The sequence below is a fragment of the Phocoena phocoena genome, chromosome 1 (genome assembly GCF_963924675.1).
Source record: "Phocoena phocoena chromosome 1, mPhoPho1.1, whole genome shotgun sequence".
NCBI lineage: Eukaryota > Metazoa > Chordata > Mammalia > Artiodactyla > Phocoenidae > Phocoena > Phocoena phocoena.
Genome location: NC_089219.1, coordinates 71,878,701 through 71,894,463, shown reverse-complemented (window position 1 = coordinate 71,894,463; position 15,763 = coordinate 71,878,701). Strand labels below are relative to the sequence as shown.

Sequence of the window (15,763 nt, the reverse complement as noted above, 5' to 3'; positions counted from 1 at the left end):
TGTGTTTGCACAATTAAAAACCCCATGTTAGCTGTATATAATAAGGTATTACATTTGATGCAAATCCTTTTCTATTGAAATAAGTGCCAAGCTGACAGCAGGAAGAAGCTGATAAGAAAACAACAAGGCATTGCTGATGGCATTCTCGATAACTGAATACCTACTTGTAAGCATCCAGTCTACAGCGAACTACCAAAAGTGCTCCTTTTTTAAAAAGCACAGATCAAGGGAAGTGTCCTCTGCTACATCTCAGTCACAAAGGCAAGAAATTATCTAAAATCAGATAGATAAATGATACATAAATGACAGAAAGGAAGAAAGGATGGAAGGAAGGAAGGAAATGATAATTTTATATCCACCTGTGGGCCTGGCACTAGAAACAGTGATACAAGACATTATCTGCTGCTATATCCTAGTTATAGGAATACCTACAACTTTGAAAGCATTGCGATACACTAATTATACCACATCCAAACAATATCTAAGCAGAAGAAAATAAACAAATGGATGTGAACTTATGTGTTACTGTTCTCTGCTACGAAAAGAGTGAACTCCTTGTTTTCAGAGTCAGTATGAAGGGCTTAAGACCCTAGTGTTATCTTCTATATTGACATTACAGAGTTAAAAACAATTTTTAAAATATAGTATCTTATAGAACTATTCCATAATTTTGAGAAATATAAAGAACACAATCTTTGAAAATCCTTTCCTCCGAGGTCTAAGTGCAAGAAAAGAATTCAGAATACCCAAAAGGAAGAAGAAAGTTAATGAGATGGGACATGGTAAGGAAAGTTTAAAGGAGTGAGGACAGAAGTTGAATAAATCCTTTAACAGTTACTTAGTACTCCCTCAACAAATAGTATAATTTTCCCACCTCATGCCATTGCTTATCGCTTTCCCTTCTCTATCAGTTTTTAGAAATTTACTGTGCTATCTGAGAGATTTGGTATCATAGTTATTTCTATATATATTTCATCTTCTTCACCAGATTATAATATCTTGGAGAGGTGTCTGTTTTAAGAATCTTTGAACCACGTGTATAACACTGTGCTTTATTCTAAAATGTATTAACTTCATAAACACCAGTCCATACACTTAAAAATATATATTCTTACCAGTTGTTCACAAATATCTTTAGAGTGTTTGACACATTAGCTTGCCCACCATACAACTCAGTAATTATTTGGAGGCATAAATCAATGAATGAAAGATAAAGATATAATTTTCAGAAGTCAAGCACAGTTCCATAACCGGGATATAAACCAAAGTAAAACTTCTCTGATTTACGTGGTTTGTAAAAGTTTCTAACAGTTGAAGGTAGAAGGCTTCCATTCCATGTAATACTCTCAGCTTGAATTAGCTTCAAATCAGTAACTTGTCTGAAAGCTCAGTTCATCGTGAGCTATAAAATGTTACACTCAAGGGCTTTAAATACTACTAACACCACGTACAGGCTTGGGAGTACAGCGCTGTGTGCTGTGAAGCAGCAACACTGCTCTTCTGAAAACTAACATGTACTCTTAAGCCACAGATATAAACAGGGTAAGCATATTAAAGAATGAATGACCAGGAAAACATCTTTATCACTGCAGATTAAAGACACAATGTATATCTAATTATACTACACACATTAAAATCTATTATGCTATTTTAAGATTTTTAATGCCTTACAAAAATTACAGCTAAAAAAATGAGATTATCCTAATTTAATAAACCATATCTGAAGTTGCACATTTTATAGCTAATTTTAGCACTATTTTTATTTACAAAAAGTAGTCTAATACTTAAAGTAGTACACTCACACATAACATTACATATTTTATGTTAGAAATGACAGTCATTTCTTAAGTATATTTGATGTCATTACTATGAAAAAGAAACACTGTTAAGATCTTGCTACTGCTGTTATCTTTGATCCTTCAACTTTTCCATTTCAGCAACCTCATTAATGTCAAAATGCCATTAGAATGTCTGCCCACTTTTAAATCTCTACAGCCTGGGCAGGGCAAAATCTTTTGGGTTCAATCAAGAATGCTTTCTTTTTGTATTCAACTAAAAAGCAGAAGAGCATCACAAAGGTCCGCCTATTACCTTGATTAAAGAAAAAGGACCACATGACAAAGATAAACGTTACAACGTAAAATGCCATGTTTTAGACCTGAATTGGGCATTTTTAAAATTTGCTTTAAAACCGTTTTAGTTTTTGATTGACAGATTCCTATAATGTATGTAACCAATACCACTGACAGGACTTGTTTTTATATCAGTACCTTCCTTAGGTTGGGTAACACTGGAAGCAGAATTTAAGCCAGGAGCTCTGAGAGGCTTATAACGCTCTTAGAACTATCAGTGTTGCCATGAGCAAAGCAGGATTGGGTAGAGTGAGAAAGGCCCAGCAAACTCCTCAGGGAGGGAGCTCTGAGGCTGGCAGAACCCTTCAGAGATGTCTAAAAATGAAGCAAAAGATGAGAAGGCCAAGCCTTTGTACTCTGGCGTTCAATGAGGGATGCCTCTGGGCAGAAGGATTTAAGATCCCTTCAGCCCATGGCAGTTCCTGGGCAGGGACTCACTGTGAGCCCATCCACTGGGAACTCCCTTGGCAGGGGGGGAAAACGGGCCTGATCTGAAGGGAGAATCTGGAGGGCATACCACAACGTCCACTGCAACACTGTAATGGTGTAAAGAGTTTAATGGACTGTTTTCAAAAACAGGTCTTTTAATACCACTTCTCATTTTCACGGTTTTTATTGTATTTTATCTTCTTGTACATACTGACATGTCAATACTGTTTACTAAGGGATATTCAGTGGGTTTCCTATACAGCAATGAACCTTAACAGGCAGCTTTTAATTGGCCCACATAGGAAACCACATTACTATTAATTTCACAGCTACAGCATAAAATAAAACCATTGCTTCTCAAATTCTAGAGCAATTAGACCTCTCGGCTATTTGGCTAACTCTGCTTCATGAGACCCAATGCAGTTAATTATATTTTTTGATGTTAATAGTCTCTGTCAGTCTCAAGCATAACTTCTCTTTGATGAATATTTAAATTATGTTTGAATAAAAAATAATCTTGGTTACATTTCATATTCAGTGATCATCACAGCTTAATAAAGGTCTACTTGTCAAGGGTTGAAATAAATGGCAATGCACATATAAAGGTTCTAAATCAATGTATCAGATAATATACCTGTAATGACCATTATCTATCTCAATCCAACATACCTGTTTATATACATTTTTAAAAGGTATAGTCTCATACACATAATAACTCACAGTTAGATTTCAAAAGTTACTTATAAACAGTCTTTTAAATTATATATACAGAATTCCATGAATGAACGATGAGAATATCTTAGGACTGCGTCATAAGATAATTTAATGTATGGAATAAAATTACCAAATTTTAAAATGTCCTAGAAAATTCAGCATTCATTCTCTTTCCTCCTATTGCTGTATTGTTTTAGAAAGTTCTAAGAGTAATAATAAAAAAAGGTTTTGACTTACTAAGACTTTTTGATTATAAATGTTATAGAAATTTACTGAAATCATTACTTACTAGTCATTAATGATTACTATGAAATCATCACACAGTAATTTAAAAATAACATTTTTCTCCACATAAAGGTTTTAATAGGAGTGGGAGGTGAGGGTGAAGGAAACTTCCCAAACTGGGGAATTGGGAGAGTGGGAAGAAAGTATAAAAGTAAAGCTCATTAGTATAATTTCTTGAAAGTTTGTTTAAAAATCATGTAGTTTAAAAACTCCCTTAGTTTAGTCTATATTATAATAGTAAGGTTTTAAACCAAGCATTTATTTAACATAAACTGTGAAAATGGGTTTTTCTATCTCAGCTCTTTTACTGAATGAATATTTTGTTATCTACTTAATTAAATAAATTAATAAATTGATTTGTTAATTTTTTTTAATTTTTGACTCTTTCTTCTCTGAAACCCTAAATCTTTGGAGATTAAAGATAAAGGAGACAAAATGAGATAAAATTAAAAAGATACAAAGAAATATCCTAAAATGTACATATCAACCTAAGACTGTCTAGTGGAACACTGTGCCAATTTCAAGAAACTAACACATTATAAGTAAAAACAGCAGGGGTGGATTCAAGTTTTGTAAGGTCTACAGCTTATAATACTTAGGGGTACCAATTTAAGGAAAAAATAGAAAAGAATTGCAAGTAGAAAATGAGGTACCAAAGTGAATACTTATTTAGAAAAAAAAAAAAAGGAAACCACAACAAACAACACAAATTTTCAGAAAGCCTAAAAGTATCGCAAGTTACAAAACCCAGAAAACTAAAAAACATTTTAATAATTTAATTGCCTCCCATTCCTTTACAATTCTTCCCTTAATTTTTTCACCATATATCTTAGGATTGTCTCTTCACAATTTCATAGTGTCACTTTCTATAATTTTGCTTTTCCTCCTAAACAGCTGATCAAAATTTATTTTTCATTATTGATGGTTTGGATACTTTAGGCATGTACCTACAATGTCACAGGTGCTCATGTGCATTGAAGTGCTACAGCCTGTGCTCCACAAACACAGGTATTCTGATACATTCTATTTGATATGATACTCATTAAAAGGGGAGAACACTATGGGGCATTTACAATTGTAAGTACTACCTTTGGATATGTTCTCTGTGTACTACTGTATATAATCCACCAAGAATATACAGGAGAGAACTTCTGTTTTGATTAGTTATCTATAAGAACCCTTTAATGACCGAAAGAATTTTCCAGCCTAGCTTCTGGTTCCACATATTCCAAACATTATTTCTCCACCACTGACCACATATCTCAGGTACCATGGGACACTTTTAAACTGTAATATGACATCCGGCCTTACATATTTACGTCACAATCAGTAAGGCAGTATAATGAGTAACAGGAGTACTTCTAGAGGCCAGTTCTTCACCAGAATAGCTAACAATAACTAAACTGTACATGAGTGTCTATAAACCACATAAAAATACCCCCACTAAACTCAAACTGAATTTATCACCGACTGAACCTCCACTTAACAGAATCCCCAAATGCTCTTAGCTACCCCTAAGCAGCCATAAATGAGAGAAATTGTAACAGAGAAGTCAGAGAATGAAATCAAAACCTTAAAAGATTGTGTTTAAATATCATACTTCAGCAAATTTTACAAAAACATGACCCTGTGAGCCCACTGCTAGGGACCCTGAGAATACCTTGGAAGAGGCCTGTGCAAGCAAAAGGCTCTGACATTAAAGATTCATTACTAGCTTCAGGATAAACCCACCTTTAGAAACAGTACCTTTTTCACAAATTACAGTTGAAGTCATTAAAAATGACAGACCTATAGTCTGAAAAACAGACAATTGTCTTGAGATTGACAACTTATACAGAGTGACTCTCATTTCAGACATTATCTTCAAGGCCGTGGGGCATTCTAAAACCACTTCTTTATTGGTTGCATATGACAAGTGAAGAAATATTGGGAGAACTGCAACACATATTAGCTACACGATACATTTGATTGGTTTATATGAAATAAATATTAAGATTACAGAGTGGCTCACTTCTTTATATTTCTTCAAAACTAGACTCTTCCTAGAACCATCTGAGAGATGTTAGCTCTCATCCTAATTGTGGAATAGCAAACAGCACTAAAAACTGTAACTAAATTGCTATAAGACATTTAAAGAAAATAGTAAGTAAAAAGAATGTCTCTAAAATCTGCAAGACATAAATATTAGTAAAATGCTATCAGAAATCTAATTACTCACAGTAATTTTTCTTAGGCAATATACAAAGGAGATATCCATACTGGTGTTTTCTGTTATTGCTGTTGTTGTTAATATAGTATAGGTGTGCAATCTCATTATATAATATATGGAAAAATTAATAGGGCCATAATAAATGACAGTTTAAGCTGTTTTTAAGCAATTGATATCAAATCTTTTTCTCTCTTCATTTAATAAAATTAGTCAATAGAGTATATTATGAATGATACCGACTCACAATTTCTATCCCGTTTTTGATGTGGCAAAGTCAAGCAGCTAAACTGCTAGTAAGAAAATAAAACAAGGATTTATAGTAAACCGACAATTAAAAATATTTTCTCCACCAAATAACATATAGGCAATTTTTTTTTACTTAATTAGAAATCTCAGTAAAATAAAAAGGATAATGAGAATGGAAAATTCTCAACTTTACTCAAAATTATATTTCGTTATTATTTATGACATAATAAAATAATAAACAGCATATTTTCAGACAGTGGAATTATTCCAAAGCTTCAATGAATACATAAATTTATTTCCTGGTAATAAAAATGCCTATATGAACTGCATAAGATAAATAATTCCAAATTCTTAGGTGAACTTACAATTCATAATTTGTTTTAATTTTTTATACTGGTAGAAAATATGCTTTATACTACAGTTCAGTAGCATTTATCTATGAGTTTTTCGTAAGAGGAGAAAACAGAAGAAAAAGCCATATCCAAAGGAAAGATAGTGGCAATGTCTTGATTTGAAACTTTAAAATAAAATTTTATTTCTGTTCTCTACAACTGTGATTAAACAACTATATTTATTTGTTCCAAGTATAACTCTTTTTAAAAGGATGCTTGTAAGTCATATTTATATACTGACGCTAGTAGTACTGACTTCAGAAAGCACATACACACTAAAAAGAAATCATACTTAGGTACAAAACAAAGTACTCAAATGAGTATTTGAAAATAGTCTTATGTAAAAAGATTTAGCGTGCTTTCATCCAGTTATTTAACATTTGATTGTCCAATACATTGTAGTAATATAATGCTGAATTAGACCTGGTTTCTGTCACTAAATTGATTTGTTTAAATTTACTTTGTAAATAGAAACCCATGTTTAGTGTGTAACAGAGAATGTTCTAAGAGTAAAAATCTACAAGGTATATGACAATACATGTACTACTGAAATACCACCGTCATCTCATCCATAGCACTCACCTCTCAAATGAGAAAGCTAGCATAAGTGATAACTGAGACTATGAAGATTATTATAATATTAAAATTCAAATGGATATTCATATTCACTTTTATTTATTCTCCTCTCTTTAGTTTCAAAAATAAAAAACACTTCTAATAATAAAAACACCAGAGTTTAAATGAGATATGTCTTTACTTCTAAAAACTATATTCCCTATCTCTCATCTGACAGTAGCTGTCCAAAAATAAAATCAAATTCAAACTTTCATGGTATTATTTAAGGCTCTTAATTTCACTGAATAATCCTTAGGAAATATAGTGTCCTTAGGGAAAATGGTTCTGGCCTCCTTGACCACCAGTACACAAAGGTAAAACCCACATATTAAGCACCAGTAAAACCAGCAGGTCACACTTGTACTCTCAGTGTTCATTATCCAGCAGAATTATTTTACTAATTTTCATCTTAAAAGGAGAAACAGAGGACCCTGTAAGGCAGAATCTCTGATGTGACTGTTTCTTTCTTCCACATTTGAAAAGGAGGGTCATAAGGGATATTAAGATGATTTGCCTTCTAAGCCATTTTATAATTTATTAGTCTTTCTTACACACTAAATGTGAATGTTTAATATGGTTCATGTTTATTACTGCCAATAGTCTTTCCTTTCTATAATGCGTGCTTTGGTTTAAACACCTATCAGTAAGTGACATGCAAAGTATGTGCTCAATTAGATATACCAATTAGAGCTTTAATTGTTATTTATTACTGTACTAAGGTTCAAGAGTTTGTGCTAGTAACCTCCCAATCCCTGGCCAAAGAGAGGTGCTTGTAATTCCAGTTAGCTGTCTTAAAACAACTCAGCCAAGAGTGAAAGAATTAGTGCAAATCCATCACCCAACAGGAAATAACCTAAATACATCTCAGAGATGATGAGTTAGCAGCATCTGAGTTATTTATTTTTGCCCAGATGCATGTTTTCTTAATGGACAAATGGTTGATAAACCTGACACCACAGATAGATAAAAGCACTTGGGATAAACAGCATAAAGGTAAGGCTGCAGTTTCTCAGAAATGGCAGGCTTAGACCCTATGAGAATGAATAGGTACACTGAATAAATACTAGGCAAGAGAAGGGTACCCCTTGACTAGCAACTATTGATAATAACGCAAGAACAAAATATGTCAACCACTAAAATATTACAAAACATCAAATTAGATGATGGAACAGATTTAGCTAACTTTTCCCTCTAAAAAAATGTGATTAATAAGGAAGGGATGTGAATATCTTAGAAAGATGAGTTTTAAGTTTATTGATACCTATAAAGAAGTCAGGGAACAAAAAAATAAGTAAAACTTCTTTTGGGCTTCCCTGGTGGCACAGTGGTTGAGAGTCCGCCTGCCGATGCAGGGGACACGGGTTCGTACCCCGGTCCGGGAAGATCCCACATGCTGCGGAGCTGCTAGGCCCGTGAGCCATGGACGCTGAGCCTGCGCGTCTGGAGCCTGTGCTCCGCAACGGGAGAGGCCACAACAGTAAGAGGCCCGCATACTCCCCCCCCCAAAAAAAACCTCTTTTATATAGCTCTGACTAGGATACAAAGTTTCTTTATGAAGACTGAATCATCAATATAAAAGTTGAAAGGGTTGTATGTCAAGGAGAGTATGCCCACACAGAAATCTGTTATCATGAAGTTTGTCAGAGAACACTGGCAGAACTGTGACTACATTTTAATGGATTTTCTTGGTTAAATTCTGAGAATCTTCGAACATGCATCAGTTGTCATATGAAGGTTTTGTGTGGATGTGTGCATGTATTTAAGTATCTCCTTTCTTTAAATATTTTACACACACTTAATATCTATCAGTATACTTGAAAATAACAGAAGTATATATACAAAACTAGATAACAGAAATTTTTAAGAATAATTATTAAATATTATTTAAGAATCAATTTTCATGCAACTAGGATATTAATTAATGAGGTTTCAGGTATAGAGGATTTGAGGTTTCAGCCTCTGTGTCAAATAAATTACCTTCTTAAAGGTTCACAAAGTAAAAAGAAGGATATCGTGTTGCCATTCCTCCTCAAAGATATTTTAAAAATAAGTGAGGAGAATATACATGCTACAATGTGGATGAAGTGTTTTGACTGCAATGACAGTTGATTCTCCAAGCGAAACAAGAGAGAGCTATACTATGATGAGTCCCAAATTCCTCGGCAGTTCCAAAAATCTGTTATTCAATAACTCTCTTAAAATAGAAGCAATGGCCTATGGTTTTTCCCACCCATAAAGAGTCCTTATGAGAGTTATGTGCCTTGCTTCGTAGCAAGAAGGGAGGTGAAGAAGCCAATGCACTCATCTTTCCAGTCTCACTCTATAACCTACTGTAATGTAAAGAACCACGGAACAGAAAAAAAGTAACGCACATATGTATAAAATAACACATTTCTTCAAATCCTCAGGCACACAAGAAATTATCACCACTTCAATTGCTGTTGAGTTAACATTGTTAAATAAAATGTAATTATTATACTTGAAGATAATAAGTTGGGACACTGATAGGTTTATAAAAGGAAAATTCAAGGATAGAGAAGTTATTGAATGGGATATAGGATGGGAATAGATTAATCTGGTCCCTACTCTGTGCTTATGTCCATCATCCCAATCTTTGTGGACAAGATCTAGGCTCTGAAATAAGTTTTGGCTCTTACTTAGCTTAATTTAATTAAATTGTTCCCATGTTCTAGAAGCTAGATTTTTTCCCCCTTAAGTTAAAAAAAATCTCTGAATTGTACTCCTACTTCATAAATCTAGATTATGTATTTATTCCTTGCCTGGATGACTGTGACTAGAGTGGTATCTAATTCATATGGCCTATGCAAGCCTGAATGATATTTTCTTAACTTCTATCCTGAAACTCTCCTATCCTGAAAAATCCTAATGCGTTCTTTTATTTGAGCTAAATAGAATAAAAATCTTCAGCAGCAGTGAGGAAAAAGTGAATCTCTTTTATACTTTACTTGGCTTATGAGACACTACCCTCCTGTTCTTGTTCTGATTTCCTTGATGGTACCTTTACCTCTGCCCCTTAAATGCAGGTGCTCTCTAGAGCTTTTCGCACGCTCAAACCACATAACTTCTGTAGGTAATATTATCTGTTCACCTGTAACTACCAAGTATATGTTTATGTTTGCTTCATCTGTATGTTCTTCTTTCAACACTCTTGTAAGTGCCAGATCTGTAAAAACAACTGTTTGCTGAACTATTTATTTATATTCCACCATGTTTCCCAAATAACTTAAAGGAACTTAAATAGGTAGTTTAACAACCAAAAATATACTGTATTTTATTTAATAAGTAACCTACTGTAGTTGTGCTATGAGGTTCTAGCCAGTTGGTATCCATATGTGGGCTAAAAAAATTGGCTAAAATCTTTGAAGGAATCAGGCTAGTTCCCTAAGTCTAGGACACTATTTTACTTTCCTTGGGCAATTTCAACACACAAAAAAAGGGCCTATCTTTGAATCAATTACACAAAATATACCTTTCCTACTGCAGGGAAAAAACTGAGGCATGTATTCTTATCATTTTCTTGAGAGCAGCACATATTACTTTTAGAACCTCTTTGCACTGACAGAGGTACACTGATGTACATCTGATAGTATGAGTTAAGACTGAAAAACTGGACCTACCTACGCCCATTAACCTTACATTTAATATTTTTTTTAAACCCAGTAAACATTTACATACTTTCTTACTTTCAGATCTCTTGGCTGGAGTGCTAATAAAAAAAGAAAAACCTAAGGACAATTACAAAGCATAATCTAAGGCACCAAACCACCTTGATGAGAACTGGCAAGTTCTTAGAGTGAATAAATGAACAAAGGGACAGTTATAAGCAATACCAGAAGAGGATCTCAGGTACAATTTAGCACATCACTTTAACTAGATTGTACCCAATGCTACAAAGAAACAGTATTGTTAGCAAAATTCTAATTTACTTATTCATCAAATACTTCAGAGTAGTAATAAGAGGTGTTTTTTTTCTTTGCTTTAATGAATTCAAAGTGCTGAAACTGTTTCATATTTAAGTTACCCCACTACAATTATCTTCAAAGAGTGCTAAAAAAATTATCTCTAATGGTGATCATTTTATAGAGTATTAAAACACGTATCATTTTAGGAAGGAGTTTCATTTCTCACTTTTTAGGATGAGCCATTCAGTGTACTTAAAAGACAAGTAGAATCAGTTAGTAATAGAGTCTTGGTTTCATACCTTTAAGTGAGCAGGAAATAGAAAATAGAGAATAAATAACAATTATTGATACTTTTACTATCACCACAGTCAAGAGTTACAAGTGTGTTTATTTACTTGACTCTCAACTGATGAAGTGATGACAGTGGGGGTGGGGGGTGGGGGTAGAAAAGCCTTGAATTATAATATAAACATATTTTATGGTATTGAAATGTCTGTGCCTATATCCATTATTATATTTAGAAAACAGGGAGTTTCAAATTTAATAGAAAAATATCTAATGCTTTTATTTAATTTTTCCAAAGAGAAATCTCTTAAATTAAAGAAAAGAAGTCTGATTTTCTACATTATTAACACATTTTTCTGATGATTATAAATGGAAAAATTTGTCAAATTATTAGGAGTTTGGTGAAAATAACTCTTACTTTATTTGTAAATACTGAAAGTGTATCTTTAAATTTAAAAAATAGGGACAAGTATTCTACACATTCAATAGTTATTCTGTAATAATTCAGCTGCAAAAATATTGTCTACCTAATTTCCTTACAGCTATTTCAAACTATGTAATAGTCAAATATGGTGGACTTCCTTTAGGGTTTATAATCTGACATACACAGAATGGAGTACTTATAAATTACCACTATGAAACTCATTTTTAAGTCTCTTAACATCATCTTCCTTGTCAATAAAGTGTTCATGTTTAAATTGTCATTGTGTTGATTAAATAATAATAAGCCACTAGTATAATACAACAATATAAAAACGGAGTTTCTACAGGCAGTTTTGGAACTAACCCCTTATTTTCCCTAACACACCATAAATTGTTCAGAGATTTTGATAGCAAGGAAATTACAGTATGCTTTCACAGAATTTAAATACCCCAAACTCTATTTCCTTTAAAATGTATTATCAAAAATGTAGCCCTGCTTTTATAACATAATGAAACAATGAAAATAACTTGCTATCTTAACTTGTACATTTCCTATACTATGCAATTACAGTTATATTAACAAGTATGATAAGGCTTATGTGTTGTGCTAGATATTTAACCATGTATTTAAATGTATAACCCCACAAACAAAAGTAAGTTACCTACAAAGCACAATTCCTCAGGGCCAGCTCTTTTCAAATTCTCTTTGTACTAACTCCCACTGCTTTTTTGCCTGTCAGTCTAATAAAAACAGGTAATTGTACATAATCATTTTTCACTTCCTATTTCTCTCTGGCTTAGTTCTAGATGCTCATGTGATATCACTACCACTGAACAGTCGGATCAACATATTAAGAATGAATAAATGGTCAGTTATCAGGGGTTATCTTTATTGTCTGCCTGCTATAGGCAGTTCTCAATTTTTTAAATACTATGGGCCAATTGTTCTATTACAATTTTATTGGAGCACAGAATCCATTCTTCTAAAGAAGGTATATTATCCTACGTAGTTTGTTTCACAAGCCAGATTTCAAATCCTACATAGTCCATAAAGGACTTTTGTTTTTTTAAAAAAAAACAAAATACAAAACAAAACGAAAAAACACAAAAAAACTTTATCCAGTGCCATTTATGCAAATAAGATTTTACCTTAATTTTTTAAAAACTACCCTTTAAAAACTAAAAATAAAAGCATTTTGATGGAAATCTTTCAAAAGTATTATATATGTCCTCTTGTTTATTAAAAATATCTTGATCAGTATCAACATTAACAAAAAACTTACTATAATCTGCTATCAATAAAAATATGCTAATACCTATTCTGTTTGAAATTAGAGATTTTACAGCAATTTGTACCCACAGTCTTATAGACTGGATTTTTAAAAAAGTTTTTCCATTATTTCCTTAATTGCTCTTATCACCTTTAGATGATTTCACTGTGCCTACACTGATCAGACCTCAGTCTAGAAAATTTCCTGCTCTACTTTAAGGTAGACTAGCATACAAGCTACAAAACTGGACAGAGGACTGTTTTCAGTGGGGGAAAAGAGGCAAGAGGAGAGGGTGTAAGCTTTGAATAGAAAGATAAAGGGTTTTCCCAGTAAACAAAATACAAAATCAACATTGTATAACTCTGTGAAACTTCTGTTCCTTCAGAGAGTCTCTATGTTCCAAATAACTGGGATTGCTGGATATTACTTTCAATCATAACAAACACAATTTTAATACCTTACATATAAGAAAACTCTAATTAAGATGCCAAGAGTACCAAAATTTACGAAAAAAAAAAGAAAAGATGCCAAGAATTAGGTGCTCTGTGTTAAGGCAGAGGAAAGTCCATACCCATTGTCAGCAGTTTTTTGTATTCTATTTACTTGTAGAAACACAACTGTCCAGTTAAGAGATATCATTCATATATTTTATAGTTTATAACACACTTTCCAACACATCATTTTTAAAACACAAAATTAACCAAAATTGGTATATTACCCAAATAACTTTCTATCTTCCTTCCTTCCTTCCTTCCTTCACCCCCCTTCCTCCCTTCCTTCCTATTATCTATATATGAAGAAAAAGAGAGAGAATGAGCGCTATATGTTTTAACTTTCTTAATCTGTTGTTTTTATTTTGTTTGTTTTTCTAAAACTGAAGATCAATAGAAGACAAGCCACAGATTGAGGAAATATTTGCAAAAGACATATCTGATAAAGGATTGTTATCCAAAATATATTTTAAAAAACTCTTAAAGGGAATTCCCTGGCAGTCCAGTGGTTAGGATTATGTGCTTCCACTGCAGGGGGCACAGGTTCAATCCCTGGTCAGGGAACTGGGATCCTGCAAGCCATGAAGCGTGGCCAAAACAATAAAAATAAAAAACTCTTAAAGCTAAACAATAAGAAAACAACCCAATTACAAAAGGGGGCAAAAGACCAGAACAGACACCTCATCAATAAAGATACACAAATGGCAAGTAAGTATATTAAGAGGTGTTCAACATGATATGTCATTGGGGAATTGTAAATTAAAACGATGAGATATCACTATACACCTATTAGACTACCCAAAATGTAAAACACTGACAATACTAAATGCTGGTGAGGTGTGGAGCAACAGTAACTCTCATTCGTTGCCAGTGGGAATGCAAAATGGTACAGTCACTTTGGAAGACAGTTTCGCAGTTTCTTACAAAACTAAACACACTCTTACCATATGATCCAACAAATCATGCTCCTTGGTATTTGCCCAAATGAACTGAAAACTTATGTTCACACAAAAACCTGAACAGATGTTCACAGCAGCTTTATTCATAATTGCCAAAATTTGGAAGCAATCAAGAAATCCTTCAGTAGGTGGTGAATGGATAAACTGGGGTACATCCAGACTATGGAATATTATTTAACACTAAAAAGAAATGAGCTATTAAGCCATGAAAAGACATGTAGGAAACTTAAGTGCATATTACTAAGTGAAAGAAATCAATCTGAAAAGGTTACATTCTGTAGGATTACAACTGTATGACATTCCGGAAGAGGCAAAACTGTACGAAAATAAAAAGATCAGCGGTTGCCAGAGGTTAGATGGAGGGAGGAATGAGTAGGTGGAACACAAAGGAGTTTTAGGTCAGTGAAACTATTCTGTATGATATTACAATGGTGAATAAGTGTCATTATAAATCTGTCAAAACCCACAGAATGTACAACAACAAGAGTAAACCCTAATGCAAACTGAGAACTTAGGGGGATAATGATGTGTCAATGTGAGTTCATCTACTATAACGAATGTACCACCATGGTAGGGGATGTCAGGATGTCAATGGTTAGGGAAGTCTTGCACGTGTGGAGATGGAGTATGATAATTCTGTGTACATTCTGCTCATTTTTGCTGAAAAAATTAAGTTTACTAATTTAAAAAAATTAAGGAACAATTATTGCCAAAGACCCAGACATTTAAACATTCTTGATATTATAAAATATTTCAAAATTTTGAAGGCTTAAAAAACAAGATTACATTTCAATTACTTTTATTCTATGATGTATATAAAAAAACTGTAATACATATCCCTTCTGATATGTCAATCTATATAAAAATGATATAGAGATTTAAATGTTGTTGAAATATTATAAAGTAGAAGGCAACATTAGTAGGTAAAACCCTAACTCACTTCAATGAATAGGCTGAGATACGCATTGTATCTATCCAGTCTGGAGTTATGATAATACTTTTACGAATTTGGATGTAGTAACTAAAATGGGATAATAACACGTGAACATTTACCTTTGAGTCATAATTTTGAAGGCATCTGGGAGGTAGCAGTCTGTATTCTCCATCTGAAATGGGTCAGCATCACAAATCTTGTCGTCTGTCCGACCATAGTTAGCGCTCTCAATCATGATGACATCACTGCCGGGACATCGTAGATCTATAGAATAACCTTCACAGGATAATTCTCTACGAACTAACCCAAATGGTAAAGCTGCTCTGCTGAAACCTTAAAAAAGAAAAAAAAAAAATTAACTCATTTATGAAGTATATTATTTTAATAAGGCATTTTCAAGTAATATGAGTCATGTCTATATCCAAGAGATGTCATACGAAGTATGTTTTTCAAGC

The 15,763-nt window shown here is 33.2% G+C and overlaps 1 protein-coding gene across 8 annotated transcripts in view; it reads right to left on the bottom strand.

Annotated features, from left to right (window-relative positions):
• Positions 1 to 15,763, bottom strand: part of ADGRL2 (adhesion G protein-coupled receptor L2) — a 143,781-nt gene that overhangs the window by 63,512 nt on the left and 64,506 nt on the right. For all 8 annotated transcript variants that reach the window (XM_065898171.1, XM_065898172.1, XM_065898173.1 and 5 more), the window contains exon 2: positions 15,428 to 15,641. In XM_065898171.1, the coding sequence (XP_065754243.1) occupies positions 15,428 to 15,641 (214 nt within the window). The remainder of the gene's footprint in view (positions 1 to 15,427; positions 15,642 to 15,763) is intronic.